Source organism: Pseudophryne corroboree, chromosome 1 (genome assembly GCF_028390025.1).
Source record: "Pseudophryne corroboree isolate aPseCor3 chromosome 1, aPseCor3.hap2, whole genome shotgun sequence".
In the NCBI taxonomy this organism is placed as follows: Eukaryota; Metazoa; Chordata; class Amphibia; order Anura; family Myobatrachidae; genus Pseudophryne; species Pseudophryne corroboree.
Window position 1 is genome coordinate 812033710 of NC_086444.1, and position 17876 is coordinate 812051585.

The 17876-nt window shown below is 45.1% G+C and overlaps 1 protein-coding gene across 6 annotated transcripts in view; it reads right to left on the reverse strand.

The window, feature by feature from the left end:
• NPNT (nephronectin) overlaps nt 1-17876 on the reverse strand; it is a 217348-nt gene that overhangs the window by 62244 nt on the left and 137228 nt on the right. For 4 of the 6 annotated variants that reach the window (XM_063919257.1, XM_063919261.1, XM_063919265.1 and 1 more), the window contains 5 exons: nt 6729-6848; nt 4865-4984; nt 4115-4249; nt 3007-3129; nt 532-1167 (listed from right to left, as the gene is read on the reverse strand). In XM_063919257.1, the coding sequence (XP_063775327.1) occupies nt 532-1167; nt 3007-3129; nt 4115-4249; nt 4865-4984; nt 6729-6848 (1134 nt within the window). The remainder of the gene's footprint in view (nt 1-531; nt 1168-3006; nt 3130-4114; nt 4250-4864; nt 4985-6728; nt 6849-17876) is intronic. The other 2 variants (XM_063919271.1, XM_063919283.1) reach the window with 2 other exon arrangements.

Sequence of the window (17876 nt, forward strand, 5' to 3'; positions counted from 1 at the left end):
CCAATTCATTAATAAAATGAGATTGAATGGATTGTGAATCAATCTAGTTTAAGGCTGAATGAGAATTGTATGCACCAACGGAAACTGGCAAACCACCAGAAACATATCTGTTAATAGTCTATTTAAAAGTGGCTATTCCCAATACTTTTAAACATCTGTCCTATCCAGTAACATTAGAGGACCTCGATATATGCGGCTATTGTTGATGTAGGCTTAGCTGGGGTTGTAATTTCACTGTAGTTTAAATGATTTCCAATAGGGAAAGACATGTTCAGATATACATTAGTTTAGATGTCTGTGGAAGGCTTTATAATTTCATGTGATTATTTAAGTGCATTATTTAAGTAAATTCCAGAGACTTAAACTGGCTGGGGAAAAGAAGTGCTTTTGAAATACTGGTTTGAATCTTCACTGATAGCACTATAGACATATTTTATTATGCAAGAATTATCATTTGTGTTCCTCTTGAATATTATATTATATGTTTTCCTTTGTAAAGTCACTAAAATGTTAATTATTGAAAATACTTACTGAACACATCTCCCCGCTGTTTCCCTTGGTCCTCAATCCTGTTATCATCTGGCAGTCTAGTGGAGAGCTGTGGGGGAGTAGTGGTTGGTGGTGGCTTTGTCACTGGCTGGGGTGGCCTGGTTGCTGGCTGAGGTGGCCTTGTCGCTGGCTGGGGTGGTCTCGTAGGCGGCTGGGGTGGCCTGGTCGCTGGCTGGGGAGGCCTTGTCACTGGCTGGGGAGGCCTTGTCGCCGGCTGTGGAGGCCTGGTCGCCGGCTGTGGAGGCCTGGTCGCTGGCTGTGGAGGTCTGGTCGTCAGCTGTGGAGGCCTAGTCGCCGGCTTTGGTGCCCAGGTCGCTGGCTGTGGTGGCCTGGTCGCTGGCTGTGGTGGCCTGGTCGCAGGCTTTGGTGGCAGCCTAGTTATGGGAATGGGTGCTGGCCGTGTTGTAGTCTTGGGTGTTGTCCTTGGATTAGGCTTTTCTGTAATAGAGGGTGAAGGAGGCCACTTAGGGTGTCTGCCACCAAAGTCTGGGATTCTGTTGCTGCTTCCTTCACTACCACTCAGTGAGCTGCCATTCCCCTTTAATGTGTTTCTCATACTATCTTTACCTGGTAGAAAATTATGTGGACCTGAAGGATCAATCATAACTCTGGGGATCACTTCAAGAGAAAACAAAACACAGTATTAAACAGTATATATTTGACTTTCTCTTGTCACACAAGCCCTATTCTCCAGTCTCAGTCACTTACAAATGAAATTATTTTATTCTATGTATAAACCATACTGATTATTGAGATAGAACACTATGGGCAGTATTCAAATGATATATCACGCCCAATCTTCTTTCTAAAGTGATCCCCATTATCGCGCATATCGCGCCCATAGTAATCAGGTTTAGCTGCGTAAAGTGTTGGGATCCCTCACTACTCCGGGGGTAGCAAGCTGAAATAATTATACCAAGCCCATCAGCAGAAACAGAATTGATGGGTCGCAGTGGGTGAAAATAATTGAATACCGCACTATATATATTTACTGGTTGGTTTTTGTGGTGCAGAAATATGTCTAAAGGAACATTACAGCTAACCTACATGTTGCTCCAGTGATTTTTAACATCCAAAAATATAGATACAAATATACACAAACAAGTGGAAAAATACAGTCTTCACTTTGTTCCAATATAAAATGTCCCATTAGGCAACATAACTATGATAGAAACCCTAAACTATGATGATTGGTAGGCTTAATATTTCAGAATTACCTATTAATAGAATTTTACATAACTTTTTTATTTTATTTATTAAAATACATTTTAAATTAGTTAAAACAATGTAAACAGTGGTGTAAAGGTTCGTGCTGGCATTCACAAGAGGTTGGAAATTCTAATAATGTACTGTAATGAGATATTCAATACACAAATGTCTTGTGCACCAAAACACCATATGAATCAGAATTTTCAGAATAATCAATACATCTAATAGGTTTAAACCGGACAAAATCAGGCATTCCAGTTGTTGAAGGACCACAAGATGCAGCAAGCCACAAGTCACCAACCTCTTGTTAATGTAACTCAGGGGTGGGGAACCTCAGGCCCGCGGGCCGTATAAGGCCCGCAAAGCCACTTGATCCGGCCCGGCCAGGCTCACCTAACCGAGGGAGATGCCGGGCACCCGCTGAGATTTTGTTACTAATACTAGCGGGTGCCCGGTTTCTTCCCCTCAGCCGCAGCCGGAGGCAGGAGCTCACTTCTGAGCTCCGGCTTCCGGCTCTGGCAGTGTGCGTGTGCGGCTGTGCGGTGCTATGGGAGAGATGTCATGACGTCTCTCCCATAGTTCTGAGGAGTGGGCAGCCAGGCAGAGGGCAACAGTCCGGAAGCAGGAGCGGGGCTGGTGTGTATTGTGTTTTTTTTCCTTTTAATGTGTGTATGTGTAAGCTGCGCTACTATGGGGCATATCTAATGGGGCATAACTACATGGGGCATATATATTGGGGCATAACCACTAACTGGGGGCATATCTAATGTGGCATAACAACTTACTGGGGGCATAACTACTGACTGGGGGCATATCTACTGGAGGCAGGCTAATTTTTAAGTTGATAATTTTTGTATGGCCCCCGAAGGATTTTATAAATATTCAAATGGCCCTTGGTAGAAAAAAGGTTCCCCACCCCTGATGTAACTCATCTGCATGACGGGATAGAGGCACAATCCAGCAGCAGTTTTGCTGAAGATGCATACAGCTAAGGAAATAATCTTACATGAATTTCGTTTACAATGTCTTGTATTGTGGATGCACACTTACCAAAACATGACATCTAAAATATAAAAATGAAAACTACATTGCCCAGTTCTTATTCCAAATAAAAGTGCCCTATTCTTAGGAGCCTACCACTCAGTTCAACACTAGCCCCATTATAAGATAAATAGGATTACCTTGCTAACACCCATACATATTACTTCTACATAAATCAACTATTACAATGAAGTAGATAGAACATACGTGAGCAGTCAGCTCCATTTCCTCGGTATCCCTCATTGCATTTACACTTGTAAGATCCTGGTGTGTTGTAGCATCTTGCATAGTTACTGCACTGATACTGGCCAGTGTAGCATTCATCAATATCTATCAACAGAAATGTAACAAGAAATTATACAGAAATCATAATACATTAGGAGGACAAATAGATCTGCAACAATGGGACCACCAGCATACTGTATACCAATAGTTAAAGTAGAACATATCATTTTTCATTCATTAAAAGGCATTGCCCTCTAACTGAAGCAGCATTCATAATGTACACAAATACTTGACTGTCTCCCTACAGGATACTACAAGAGTACATACGGATGCCACTGTCTTTATTAGGTTTACTAAACACTGTATAATGCTGTTATTCCATAGGTTTTATCGTGAAGTCCTGTTTCAGCACTATAACACTCAGACTAAGGTTACCATGAGACATAATGATGAGACCACAGCCAAAGTAATATGTTACATGTATTGTAAGTGAATAATCCTTAAATGCATATACGAATACAAGCTGATACTGGTCTGTGTGTTACTAGGTCTTATCGCTCTTACTTCTTCCTTAGAAACTCAGGCTGGCCATACACTGCATGTTAATCATGCAAACCAACCCATCGAATGACTGGTTTGAATAATTATGGTTCAGTGTGTGATATGATGATTACTCACAGCCTGAAAACTGTTGAAAAATGGTCTGGATCATTCTGTTCTTCAAATCTGTCTGATCCACCCACTCGAACCCTAGCGATGTGCGGGTTCAGATTTACCCGGATTTACTCGGATCTCAAAATGGCAACTTATTGCTATCGGCTGTCACGTGTTTTGGATAGCCAATAAGATAAATCTGGATAAATCAGAACTTGCAATAAATTTGAGTAAATCTGAACCTGCACATCTCTAGTTCAGACAACTTCAGGCTGTGAATGGAGAGAGTGTAGTGTATGGAGGTGCTCCAACTACAGTATCGTGCAGTTGTCTCCTCCGCTGTCCCTGTCAGCTGGTTGGTTGCACACCAGTGTGTGGCCAAATGTAGGTATTAACCTCATTAAAGAGACAATGAAACTGTACAATGCCTACTTACCAAAACACTGGTATTTGCCATGAGCATGTATTAAGTCATATCCAGGATGGCACTTGCAAATATAGCTTCCAAAAGTGTTGACACATTTTCTAAACCTAGGACACACAGCTTTTCCTGTTGCACACTCATCCACATCTGCAGAACAGAAGTGGATATTCAGGTTTGCACTTTAATAACAGGTTACAATTCTCCTATACATACAAACATGAGAAGTCTTGTACTGTATATAGTACACTCTATGAAAACAATAACATAGAAGAAAATGCTGAACCCATGCTTGCTGCCAGAAAACAAAGGTTGTGGCTCTCCAGCTGGAACTAAACCTTTACTATTATATAGCAAAACTATGCTATTATAGGAAGCAGTGAAAGCTAGTAATATCACACCTTATACTAAGTTAGGGCCTAAGGTCTTATATAAGGCCACAAGGTAGCAGTAGGACAAGCTTTAATATCTCTGAACATTCCAACCAATGTTACAGAACACCAGGTATAAATCTCATATGCATACTGTATATCATTCACACATTGACACCATGAAATTCTTTTAATGTGCACACCTGGAGCAAACAGATGGTAGCAACCAATAAGACATTTGTTTTTAGCAATGAAATTATTGAGACCAGAATATTCCATTAGTTGCTGTGGGCTACAAAACATGGAGCAACACGACTGTCTAATTTCCTCCTGTTTTCCAATGTGTTGCTTTTCTTCATCACTAACTATTGTGCAGTTTCTATGTTTCACTTACCCAAACAAGTTCTCCCATCTGGTCCTAACTGCAGACCAGGAGAAGGACAACGACACCGGACCTCTCCTTTCAGTACATCACATCCGTATTGGCAGTTTGCCATGGAGCAAGTATGTGCATCTAGCAGAGGACAGCAAGCACAGGCAGGTTTACTATTACATTCAGTAGCAGTAGTAGCTCATGAAATAATTATAATACATGTTATAAGTGTTTCATAGTTTCTGCACTTTTACAGCTTTTTGTTACTCTGAAAGACCATGGGCCTGATTCTGAGTTGCAGCCAATGAGGTCGCAATACCTGACACCTCCAGTGATTGGAAGTCCTGTGTGACAGCACTGCCCCAGCCCTGAGAGCCGCAATCATCACCAGTGATAGCATTTACATCTACTTAGATATACCCATGCAAAATTCAGGTGCCATGACATGACAACAGTGCCGTCATTTTGGTCTTGCGCCCTAGGCGGTTGCTCTGTTCACACACCTTACTTATGGCCCTTAACCTATACCATGCTTGATACAGGGTATGCAATTGGCATATACTCTGCATATCCTCAACTAAGAATAGGACACAACTCTGCGCTTAATGTAAATGTATGTCGGCTGCAACGCATGCACAGTTACATTGTGAGATGCAGCCGCATGCAACTCAGAATGAAGAACTTTGTCATTGACTATCATGGATCTCATTTATTTGTTGAACTTATGAAACATTCACTTGTTTATCCATAATGAAATGTTTGTATAGGTTAAAATTCTATGACAGCATTGAAATTCCAATAAAAATAATAAAAGTCAGTGTTTGACCAGTTACATTAAATTACAATTTAAAACCCCAAATAATGTCTAAGAGCAACTATGCCAAAATAAGTATTCCTAATTGATGGTCAAAATACTGTTGCAGATAATTGGAAGTGTTTATGAGAATTCCAGGGTATTAACAAGGCTTTAAAAAAAAGCCTCTTATCAAGGTAATACTCATTCTTGTTGCTGCTCCTCTAGTACTGCAGCCATTCTTGTTGCTGCTCCTCTAGTACTGCAGCCAAGCAGGGATTGCTCTAGTCAGGACACTGCTGATTGGACAAGGAGCTTCCCAACATCCTGCACAAGTCTCACTCATTTTCAAGATTCTACAGGAGCACAGTGGGCAAGAGTGAAAGTTCTAAACAACTCATCACTGACCTCTTCTAAAGTATAACTTAGGGTAGTGCTTTACTATGAATGTTGCAAATATGCTTTGATGAAATCCATGTCCTTAAACCTACTGCTGAATTATCCATATACTGATCTAGACATTAGTTGGTACCTCAGAAGTTCATGTGTCTGGACAGTGGATCACACTGCCCCAATGCAATCCAAATAAAGTACATACATTATGGTACTTTGCTCTGTGACACGGACGTCTCTCAGCTTCCTTCTATTCATGTGCTGCATGAACACAGATGCCAATACTGTACCTGGCACACCGTATGTATGCACTAAAATTGGAAGGCAAGTAACTAAACTGAATCCCATGGAAAACATTTCTGCGAATGTTCGTCTTAGAAGCTACAAATGACTGTAATAAAGAATGATGAGTATTCATGTGCTTAGCTTAGGTCTGGGTAGAGTGTGTTATACTTGTACCATTACAGAATCTTCTTTTTTTGTAATACTAAATTTTGAAAAACACTTTTCTATGTGTTCCAGCACTGTTGTTACGGTACCTGCATGGTAGCAACAGACAAAACATCCTACTTGTACTACGTAGCTAAAGAGAACAGAAACAACAGAGGTTTGTGCCAACAGTCCTACATCTCAATAGATCACCAGGCAGTAATGAGGGATAACAATGTGTGTTAGTAATGTTGGTCTGCACTGACATACTTGAACATGATCCGTCGGCCATCAGCATGTATCCATTCAGACAGTAGCACTTGTAGCTTCCATACGTATTCATGCAGCGGTATTTGCATGGTCGAGGCTTCAGTCCACATTCATTCAGATCTACAGTACATTTAGGTGAAATTAGATTGCTGTACAGTTTCTTTGGTAAATGATTAATTTACAATTTTGTGGATTATTAAAAGTTAAGCAACTTCATTTACTGTGTATTAACATAGCCTTGAAATACACTGTGTTTTATAAAGTTTTGGTCAGCACAATGTAAATGGTTAAGATGGATCAGTATAAAGTCTTTTTTTATTACTTAAACATAAGTAGACAGCTCTTCACAGTCCATGGATACAGCTGCATAGTGCTGACATTCAGGTTGTATAGAAAATGTAGGGACACACTCAAGTGCTTTGACAATAATAATAATAATAATAATAATAATAATAATAGTAAGCAATAATAATACAAGGTGAGCCTTATAAGAGTTATGTTTACAGTATGCTTTTGTCTGTCCATTGTACTAATGACAACATTCCCCATGGACAATGATGTGTCACTTCTGTCATTTCTTCTTTAGGATTATGTCACAAATTTAGATACATGTATTGAGGGTAGATGCTAGATCCAAGTGGGCTAAAGGACATATGACTTTACAACCATGTGACCTGTGATGACAGGGGGAGGGGTAAGGTCGATGGGCTAGCGGTTTTACTATCCATGTGGACATCTATTGGGAATAGTAACCTTTGGTGAGCAAAGTGCGCCACCTTACCCGATGCGTGCAGAGCTAATACCCCTTTTCCACTAGCTCAAAAAACACGGGTAAATGCACGGGGGCGCGCATTTACCCGTGTTTTTGGCAAGTGGAAAAGGGTAAACCCGGATCAAGTGACCCGTGAATCCTACCCGGCTATTTACCTGGGTAGGACACGGGAATGATCCGGGTAGGGTGTAGTGTAAACGGGAGCCGTGTCGATGCGACACGGCTCCCGTTTACACTGTATGGATGGGCGGCGCTGGGAGATCATGTGATCTCCCTGCGCCGCCCCTGCCGTGTAGCTAGAAGCGTCACCAACCCGGCATATGCCGGGTTGTGACTGCTAATGGGAAAGGGACCGAGCACGGGTCGCAGCAGGGGGCAGCTCCCGTGTCAGGCTCCCGGCTGCGACCCGTGCTCGTAGGTGTAAAAGGGGTATTAGTGAGCCTGCGAGGGTAAACGTTGGGTCCCATGTTCCGACCTTGCTCCTGCCCCTGACGTCACGGGTCACATGGTTGTGACATCAGAGGTCCTTTAGTCTATTTGAATTTAGACTCAATCAGAACACAGGTCATACGTACATAACGTAATCAAATGTGAACAAAAGCTTTCTAGGCCTTCTCTATAATAAATATGAGGCTATGTAATAAAATGACATCTCAAATCTCAAATAAGTCGACTTAAAATGTAAACATACCCTCTCTGTCAGCAGTATTAACAGAGGCACTATTTTACAGAGTATGTTACATTTATTAAAATAAATTATAGTCACCCTGACCGGTATATTTGTAAACACCATTAACTTAATTTAGAAATGGTCAAATTGAAAAAATAGGAATTTAATACCTACCAGTAATATCTTTTCTCGTAGTCCTTCGGGGATACTGGGATGACATTAGGACCATGGGGTATAGATCGGGTCCATTGGAGCCTGGCACTTTAAGAAATCATTAGTGTGTGCTGGCTCCTCCCCTCTATGCCCCTCCACCAGACTCAGTCTAGAAACTGTGCCTGAGGAGATGGACATACTATGAGAGAAGGAAATATACTACAAAAGCGGGGAGGAAACGAACATAGAAACATAGAATTTGACGGCAGATAAGAACCACTTGGCCCATCTAGTCTGCCCCTTTTTTTTATCCTTTAGGTAATCTCAACCCTTTTTGAACCTTAATTCTTTGTAAGGATATTCATATGCCTATCCCAAGCATGTTTAAATTGCTCTACAGTCTTAGCCTCTACCACCTCTGATGGGAGACTATTCCACTTATCCACTACCCTTTCTGTGAAGTAATTTTTCCTTAAATTTCCCCTGAACCTCCCCCCCTCCAGTTTCAGTGTATGTCCTCGAGTTCTAATATTTCTCTTCCTTTGAAGAATGTTTCCCTCCTGAACTTTGTTAAGACCCTTGATATATTTGAAAGTTTCTATCATGTCCCCCCTTTCCCTTCTCTCCTTCAAACTATAAATGTTAAGATCTTTTAGCCTTTCCGGGTACGTTTTGTGATGTAGGCCATGCACCATTTTAGTTGCCCTTCTTTGTACACTCTCTAATGTATTTATATCCTACTGGAGATATGGGGGATCATTCCGAGTTGTTCGCTCGGTAAATTTCTTCGCATCGCAGCGATTTTCCGCTTAGTGCGCATGCGCAATGTCCGCACTGCGACTGCGCCAAGTGAATTTGCTATGTAGTTAGGAATTTTACTCACGGATTTTTCCTCGTTCTGGTGATCGTTATGTGATTGACAGGAAGTGGGTGTTTCTGGGCGGAAACTGGCCGTTTTATGGGTGTGTGTGAAAAAACGCTACCGTTTCTGGGAAAAACACGGGAGTGGCTGGAGAAACGGAGGAGTGTCTGGCCGAACGCTGGGTGTGTTTGTGACGTCAAACCAGGAACGACAAGCACTGAACTGATCGCAGATGCCGAGTAAGTCTCGAGTTACTCAGAAACTGCACAGAGATGTCTTATCGCAATATTGCGAATCTTTCGTTCGCAATTTTGATAAGCTAAGATTCACTCCCAGTAGGCGGCGGCTTAGCGTGTGCAAAGCTGCTAAAAGCAGCTTGCGAGCGAACAACTCGGAATGACCCCCATGGTCTCCAGAACTGGACACAGTATTCCAGGTGGGGCCGCACCAATGACCTATACAGTGGCATTATCACTTCTTTTTTCCTACTACTGATTCCTCTCCCTATGCAACCAAGCATCTGACTTGCCTTTCTCATTGCTTTGTTGCATTGCTTTCCTGCCTTCAAGTCACTTGAAATAGTGACTCCTAAATCCCTTTCCTCCTCAGTAGTTTCCATTATAGTACCCTTGATACTATATTTAGCCTTTGGGTTTTTGAGACCCAAGTGCATGATTTTGCATTTTTTAGCATTAAACTGTAGTTGCCACGTTCTTGACCATTTCTCAAGCCTACCTAGGTCATCAATCATTTGTTTTACCCCTCCCGGTGTGTCTACCCTGTTGCATATCTTTGTATCATCTGCAAAAAGGCATACCTTCCCTTCAATACCATCTGCAATGTCACCAACAAAGATATTAAAGAGAACTGGACCAAGTACAGATCCCTGGGGTACTCCACTGGTAACATTTCCCTCCGTAGATTGCACTCCATTAACTACAACTGTCTGTCTGAACCAACACACAACATCAATAATGGATAGCAGCGCTAACCAGAACAGAGGATAGCAACACTAACTAAAACAAAGGATAGCTGCCGAAGAATAGGCTTGTTGAATGGTCAACCTGAGCCAACGAGCAATGGACTGCTTAGAAGCAGGACATCCAATCTTGGTAGCGTCATAAAGGACAAAAAGCGAGTCAGACTTCCTGTGACGAGTTGTCCTCTTGATGTAAATCCTCAAAGCTCTCACATCGTCCAAGGACTTTGGAGCAACCGATGTGTCAGATAGCATCGGAACCACTATTGGTTGATTAATGTGAAAGGCCGATACCACTTTTGGCAAAAACTGTGGGCGAGTCCTGAGCTCCGCCCAATCCTCGTGAAATATCAAATAAGGGCTCTTACAGGATAAGGCCCCCAATTTTGACACACATCTTGCAGAGGCTAAAGCCAGTAACATGACAGTCTTCCAAGTAAGATATTTAAATTCCACCCTTTGCAAGGGTTCAAACCAGTCCGACTCGAGAAAGGTTAAGACCACACTGAGATCCCACGGAGCCGCGGGAGGGACAAAGGGTGGTTGAATCTGAAGAACACCCTTCAGGAATGTCTGTACTTTCTGAAGTACAGCCAGCTGTTTCTGGAAGAAGATGGAGAGAGACGAAATCTGAACTTTGATGGAGCCTAAACGTAGGCTCATATCCACGCCTGCTTGCAGGAAGAGCAAAAAACGGCCAAGTTGAAACTCCACAGGAGAATATTTTCTACCCTCACACCAAGAAACATATTGCTTCCAGATACGATGGTAATGTTTTGACATGACCACCTTACGGGCCTGGGCCATAGTTGAAATAACCTTGGAGGGAAGACCTTTTCTTACTAGAATCTCCCTCTCAACTTCCAAGCTGTCAAACGTAGCTGCAGTAAGTCTGGATAGATGAATGCCCCTTGTTCAAGAAGGTCCTTGAGAAGCGGCAGAGGCCAGGGTTCCTCCAGAGACATGGTTAGGAGGTCTGTATCCAGGCCCGTCGAGGCCAATCCGGGGCAATTAAAATTGCCTGAACGCTTTCCCTTTTGAGTCTTTTTAGAACTCTGGGAATGAGAGGGATTGGAGGAGACAGGTACACGAACTGGTAAGTCCACGGTGCCTTCAGAGCATCCACTGCTGCAGCCTGCGGATCCCTCATTCTGGAACAGTAACGACAGAGCTTCTTATTGAGACAAGAAGCCATCAGGTCTATCTGCGGACAGACCCACCGGTGAACCAGTTGTTAAAACACCTGAGGGTGAAGGCCCCATACCCCCGGATGGAGGTCGTGCCTACTGAGGAGGTCCACCTCCCAATTGTCCACGCCTGGAATAAATATGGCTGAGATAGCTCTTGCGTTGGCTTCCGCCCAGAGGAGTATCCGTGACACCTCTCGCATTGCAGCCCTGCTTTTTGATCCTGCCTGCCGGTTTATGTAAGCCACCGCCGTTGTCCGACTGTACCTAAATGGCCTGATTTCAGAGAAGATAGGAGGCCTGCAGACAGGACAGGTGCTAGGGTGTTCGGCGCCCCCCTGCAAACTATAAATTTGCGCCCTCCCTCCACCACACAAAAGGAGTGTATTATAACAAAGAAGGGGAGTGTCCACACAACAGTACCCCCAATTCAGATTACATCACACAGTAGCACAATATTATTCACATTACATCACATATAGTGCCCCTGATTCACATTACACCAAACAGTAGTGCCCCTTTTTCAAGTTACGACACACAATAGTCACACCTAATGCTCACAGTAGCAGTGCTGCTTACACATGCGCAATACCCACAGTAGTAGTGCCGCTTACACACATACAATGTCCACAGTAGTAGTGTCGCTTACCAACACAATGCCCACAGTAGTAGTTCCATTTACCTACACAATGTCTACAGTAGTAGTGCCGCTTACCCACACAATGCCCACAGTAGTGTCACTTACCCACACACATTGCCTACAGTAGTAGTGCTGCTTACACAGACCCACACACAATGCCCATAGTAGTGCTTCTTACACAGATGCAATTCACACAGTAGTATTGCCCCTTACGCACATAGGGGGTTATTCAGAATTGAGCACAGTTTTTGCTAAATAAGCAAAAATTGCAATCATATGACTCAAATGCTGGAGGCTGCCCAGCACAGGGCAAGGCTGCCCAGCATGTTTGACACCACCCAATGCGATTGCATCGCGAAAACCTCAAATAAAGGTTGACACCCTGCCTACGCTGCATAGGCAGGGGTACCGCTGCCACTTTCCACTCACAGGAAACGCAGGTGATGCCATCAGCTGGCTTGAAAATGTCCATGACAGGCCTGCATTTCCTGCTGTCCTCCCCCAATGCCGCGCTGCCGCCCCCAGGCACCCGTTGTCTGACAATCACTATGCGATCGTATCCTTATGGGATGCAATTGCATAGTGAAGGGTCAAGTACGTGCCCAACAGCCGATGCGTGTGCGCAGACTCTTTTGACGCGGTCGTGTGTGCCAATGCAATGGCTGCGTCCAACTCTGAAAAAGGCCCACTGTGTTCACAGAGAATAGCACTATTGCCCCTTACACACATAATACCCACAATAGTAGAATCAAGGAGACAGGAACAGAAAGTGCAGCATGGAGCTGACAGTGGAGGAAGAAGTAGAAAATTTGGTGCACAGAGGGACCGGGTGGGAAGCAGTGAGATGGAACTGTGGATCATGAAGGGGTTAAGGAGAGAGCTGGACAGTGCACAAATCGGAGAAAGGGCTATGAAGCTTTCCTTAACTTACACCATCCACTGTCCAGGGGGAGCCTGGCTGCTCTGAGGTCTGAAGTAGCAGGCAAAGAAACACCTCCTATCTACAGCAGCAGCAACAGCACTGGGGGATCGGTGCTGAGGCGCCATGATGCTACTGCTCTGCTGCCGCCTGTCCGTTTGACAGGCACAGCAGCAGCGGACACTGTAGTAGAACAGCTGAGTGGGGAGAGCGCCTGTATTGTTCAGCGCCTCCCAGCATTGCTGACCTTGCTGAGCTCACTGCTCTGCCTGCAGAAGAGCATTGTAGATTGCCCTGAGTTCCAGGACGTTGATTGGCAGCGAAGATTCCAGACTCGACCACCTTCCCTGAAACTGAGCCCCCTGGGTCACAACCCCCCAAGCCAGGAGGCTGGCATCTGTTGTCAGCATGACCCAAGATTGGGTACTGAAGCTCCAACCTGTAACAAGGTAAGAGACCTGGAGCCACCATAACAGGGAGATCCGTGCCTTCGGCGACACAGTTATACACTGGTGCATATGCAGGTGAGACCCTGACTACTTGTCCAGGAGATCTAGCTGGAACGAATGGGCATGGAATCTACCGTACCGGATTGCCTCGGAGGAGGAAACCATCTTGCCCAGTAGGCGGATGCAAAGATGAATCGAGATCTTGCTAGGTCTGAGCACCGAGCGGACCAGAGCCTGGATTGTCAAGGCCTTGTCCATGTGGAGGAATACCTTCTGAGACACCATGTCCAGTATCATTCCCGGGAACTGAATTCTCTGTGACGGTTCCTGGTGAGATTTATGGAAATTTAGGATCCACCCATGTTCTGTAAGAAGGCGAGTAGCCAAGTCGATGCTGTGTAGCAGACATTTCCTGGACACTGCCTTTATCAGGAGATGGTCCAAGTAGGGTACTATGTTGACTCTCAGCTTGCGCAATTGCAGCATTATCTCCGCTATGTGAACACCCTTGGAGCTGTGGAGAGACCAAAGGGTAAGGCCTTAAACTATAGGTGGTGGTCCAGTATAGTGAACCGGAGGTAAGTCTGATGGGGAGGTCATATTGGGATGTGCAGATATGCATCCTTGATATCCAGGGATATGCATCCTTGATATCCAGGGATACCCCTCCTCCAGGCCGGAGACCACTGTCCTTAGGGATTCCATCTTGAACTTGAACACGCGTATATACGGGTTCAGAGATTTGAGGTTCAAGATTGGCCGTTCCAAACCGTCCGGCTTCGGTACTCCAAACAGACTTGAATAAAATCCACTGTTGTGCAACTGAGGAGGTACTGGAACACTAATCCCCATTAGTAGTAGTTTTTGAATGGCGTCTTGCAAGGTAACCCTTGCTACAGGTGAAGCTGGTAAGCTTGATTTGAAGAATCTGAGAGGAGGTAGTGCTTGAAATTCCAACCGGTACCCTTGGGATATGAGGTCCCTCACCCAAGGGTCCCTGCAGGATTTTGCTCACACATGGGCGAAATGTTGAAGGCAAGCACCCACCTGAAATCCACCTTGCTGCTGGGGCCAACCAGTACGCGGAAGGGTTTAGTGGATGAGGATCCGGAGGCCTGGTCCACAGATACAGCAGCCGCTGGTTTACGGGGCTTACCTCGATTTCCTCTGTCAGCATTTGAGGCACCTCTGGCTCTGCCTCTAAATCTGGCCACACGAAAGGACTGCAGAGAGGGCCCAGGGTAGGGACGTCTAGCAGGAGGCGCAGCAGAAGGCAGATAGGTAGACTTACCCGCCGTCGCATGAGAAATCCACTTGTTCAGTTCTTCCCCAAACAAGGCCTCTCCTGTAAAAGGAAGATTCTCCACGCCTTTCTTGGAATCAGCATCGGCTGACCATTGTCGCAGCCACAGAGCCATTGGAGCCGAGACCGCTATCAATGTGGCACGGCCATTGACGAGGCCTATTTCTTTAATTGCCTCACTCATAAAATTTGCTGCATCCTGGATAGGATGCAGTAGAGTCAGGATCTCTTCCTGAGATAAAGTGTCAAACCCCTCTATTATATTATTAGACCATTTTACCATGGCCCTTGTAATCCAGCCGCAAGCTATAGTGGGCCTCTGTGCTACGCCCACCGCTGTATAAATTGATTTGAGTGTAGTCTCAATTTTGTGGTCAGCTGGGTCTTTGAGAGAGATAGCCCCAGGTACAGGCAGCACAATCTTACAGCCTGGACGCTGCAGTATCCATGCACGGGGGACATTCCCATACTTTCCTAGCCTTTCAAATTTTTTGTCCGGATTGACCCACGCCTCTTTAAAGAGGGAGTTTAATTCCTTGGAGATAGGAAAGGTGGCAGAGGATTTTGGTTTCACATTAAAAAATAATTCTTACTCAGGTTCTTTCTCCTTATACGGTATATTGAGGACTACCCTAATAGAATAAATCAGAGCCTCAGCATCCTGAGATAGGTTATTGTCACCTTCCACATGAACCTGCCCTTCATCCAGATCTGGCATATCAGTATCAGAGACAGATTGGAGCACCTGTGGGTGCGTGCGTTTATGAGAGACCAACAGGGGGGCTGAGGAGCCTGTCTGTGGTCAGCAGCCTTGATCAAAAAATCCTCTACACATTTTTTAAGGGTCTACTTTTCCTGCATGGCAGTAGCCAACTCTGTATTTATATTAGTAATCATTCTTTTGAATGATTCTAACCACTCAGGTTCCTGAAAACTACTACCTTGTGAGGGCAGAGAACACTGGGTACATAGGAGAGAACCCCCTGGTGAAGGGGAAAAATTAGTGGGGGTAATTCCAAGTTGATCGCAGCAGGATTTTTTTTTAGCAATTGGGCAAAACCATGTGCACTGCAGGGGAGGCAGATATAACATGTGCAGAAAGAGTTAGATTTGGGTGGGTTATTTTGTTTCTGTGCAGGGTAAATACTGGCTGCTTTATTTTTACACTGCAAATTAGATTGCAGATTGAACACACCCCACCCAAATCTAACTCTCTCTGCACATGTTATATCTGCCTCCCCTGCAGTGCACATGGTTTTGCCCAATTGCTAACAAAAATCCTGCTGCGATCAACTTGGAATTACACACAGCCTTTTTCCCACACATTCTGTTTTTCTGAAACACACAGAGTTCAGTGAAATAACCCAGTGCAGTGACAAACACAGAAAGTGAAATAACACAATAACCCCAGACAGCCTGTATGGAGTGACACAGAGGATTGGGACAAGCACACAATACCTCAGGCAAAGCAGTGCTCTGCTGGGTATAATTCAGAGCCTTAGTAAGGCAGCTTGTGTTATTATAACCTATATGCTCCGCCCTCTCTATAAAGCCCCCTGGAACCAGTACAATTGGTGACTCAGCGGGGTTTGTGGAGGAGCAGCTCTTGCATGCAGCCTGGCAGTCAGCAGCAGCAGGAAATGGCGCCTTTCAGCCTCTGGTCCCGCTCTCCGGGAAGCCCCACCCCTCAATGGCGTGCGGTCCCTATTAGATCACACTGGCTGTATAACAATAAATATAGTGTAAAATGGAGTTTAATAACCCCATTTACCTCAGCGCCAGTGTGTGCGCCCGCAGCGGGCACCGTAGCCTGCAGCCAGGTGACCGCCGCACCCTTATGTTGCCATGTTCACCAGGGACCCGCTAACCGGGACCCTGGTGTTAGTAGTCACTGCACTGCATCTTCGGCACCAGTTAGGGGTGGCGGAATGCTGCCGACATGAGCGCACACCCTGGGGGCATGTGAAACAGCGCCTCAGGAGCTTAAAGGATACGAACCATTAACCCTATAAGAGGTTGGTTCGGCCCCCCCACCCCTAAGTCCCACAATGCAGGCAGACTGGTTGGCAACCAGTGCTGCCTGAACATAATAAACTAAATAAAAGTTTTAAAGAAAACTCTATGGAGCTCCAGAGGAATGCATCTGGCTCCTTGGGCACATTTTACTAAACTGAGTCTGGTGGAGGGGCATAGAGGTGAGGAGCCAGCACACACTAATGATTTCTTAAGTGCCAGGCTCCAATGGACCCGATCTATACCCCATGGTACTAATGTCATCCCAGTATCCCCTAGGACGTTAGAGAAATACAGTGTACATATATTTATTTATATGTGATGTGATATACCCTGTGCAAATCATTCAGATGATAATACCTAGTCTGGGAGTACCTTTGTCTTGGATCTGACATATTGCAGGCTTATGCAGCGATGGCTGCATCGAACTATGAATGGCGTCTTAAAGTTTATATAAAGATGCCGGGATTGATCCACTGCAAGTCAGCCCTGTAATCCAAATAAAGTTTCTGAGGCTATCCCAGTGATATACGAACATGAGGGTAATTCCAAGTTGATCGCAGCAGGATTTTTGTTAGCAATTGGGCAAAACCATGTGCACTGCAGGGGAGGCAGATATAACATGTGCAGAGAGAGTTAGATTTGGGTGGGGTGTGTTCAATCTGCAATCTAATTTGCAGAGTAAAAATAAAGCAGCCAGTATTTACCCTGCACAGAAATAAAATAACCCACCCAAATCTAACTCTTTCTGTACATGTTATATCTGCCTCCCCTGCAGTGCACATGCATACTTACCGACATTTTGGCTGCTCTCTGCGGGAGAGAGCAGCCAGGTCGGCTCAGCAAGGGGGCAGGAGAGGGCTGTGACGTGGGGAGCAGGGGCGGGATGGGGGCGGAGTTTCGACGGAACATCCTTTAAGCCACGCCCCCCGCTCTGTAATGCCGCGATCCCCGGCATTACACTGCAGGGGCGTGGCTATGATGACGCGATTCAGCAAGAATCGCGTCATCAACTGCCCGGACCGCCCACTTTACACACTAAGTGGGCGGACGGGCAGGGGGACCCCTGATTCCGGGAGACTTGCCTGCTCTTCCGGGGGGCCGGGAGGGTCACCCGATTTTCGGGAGCCTCCCGGCCATTCCGGGAGAGTAGGCAAGTATGGCACATGGCTTTGCCCAATTGCTATCAAAAATCCTACTG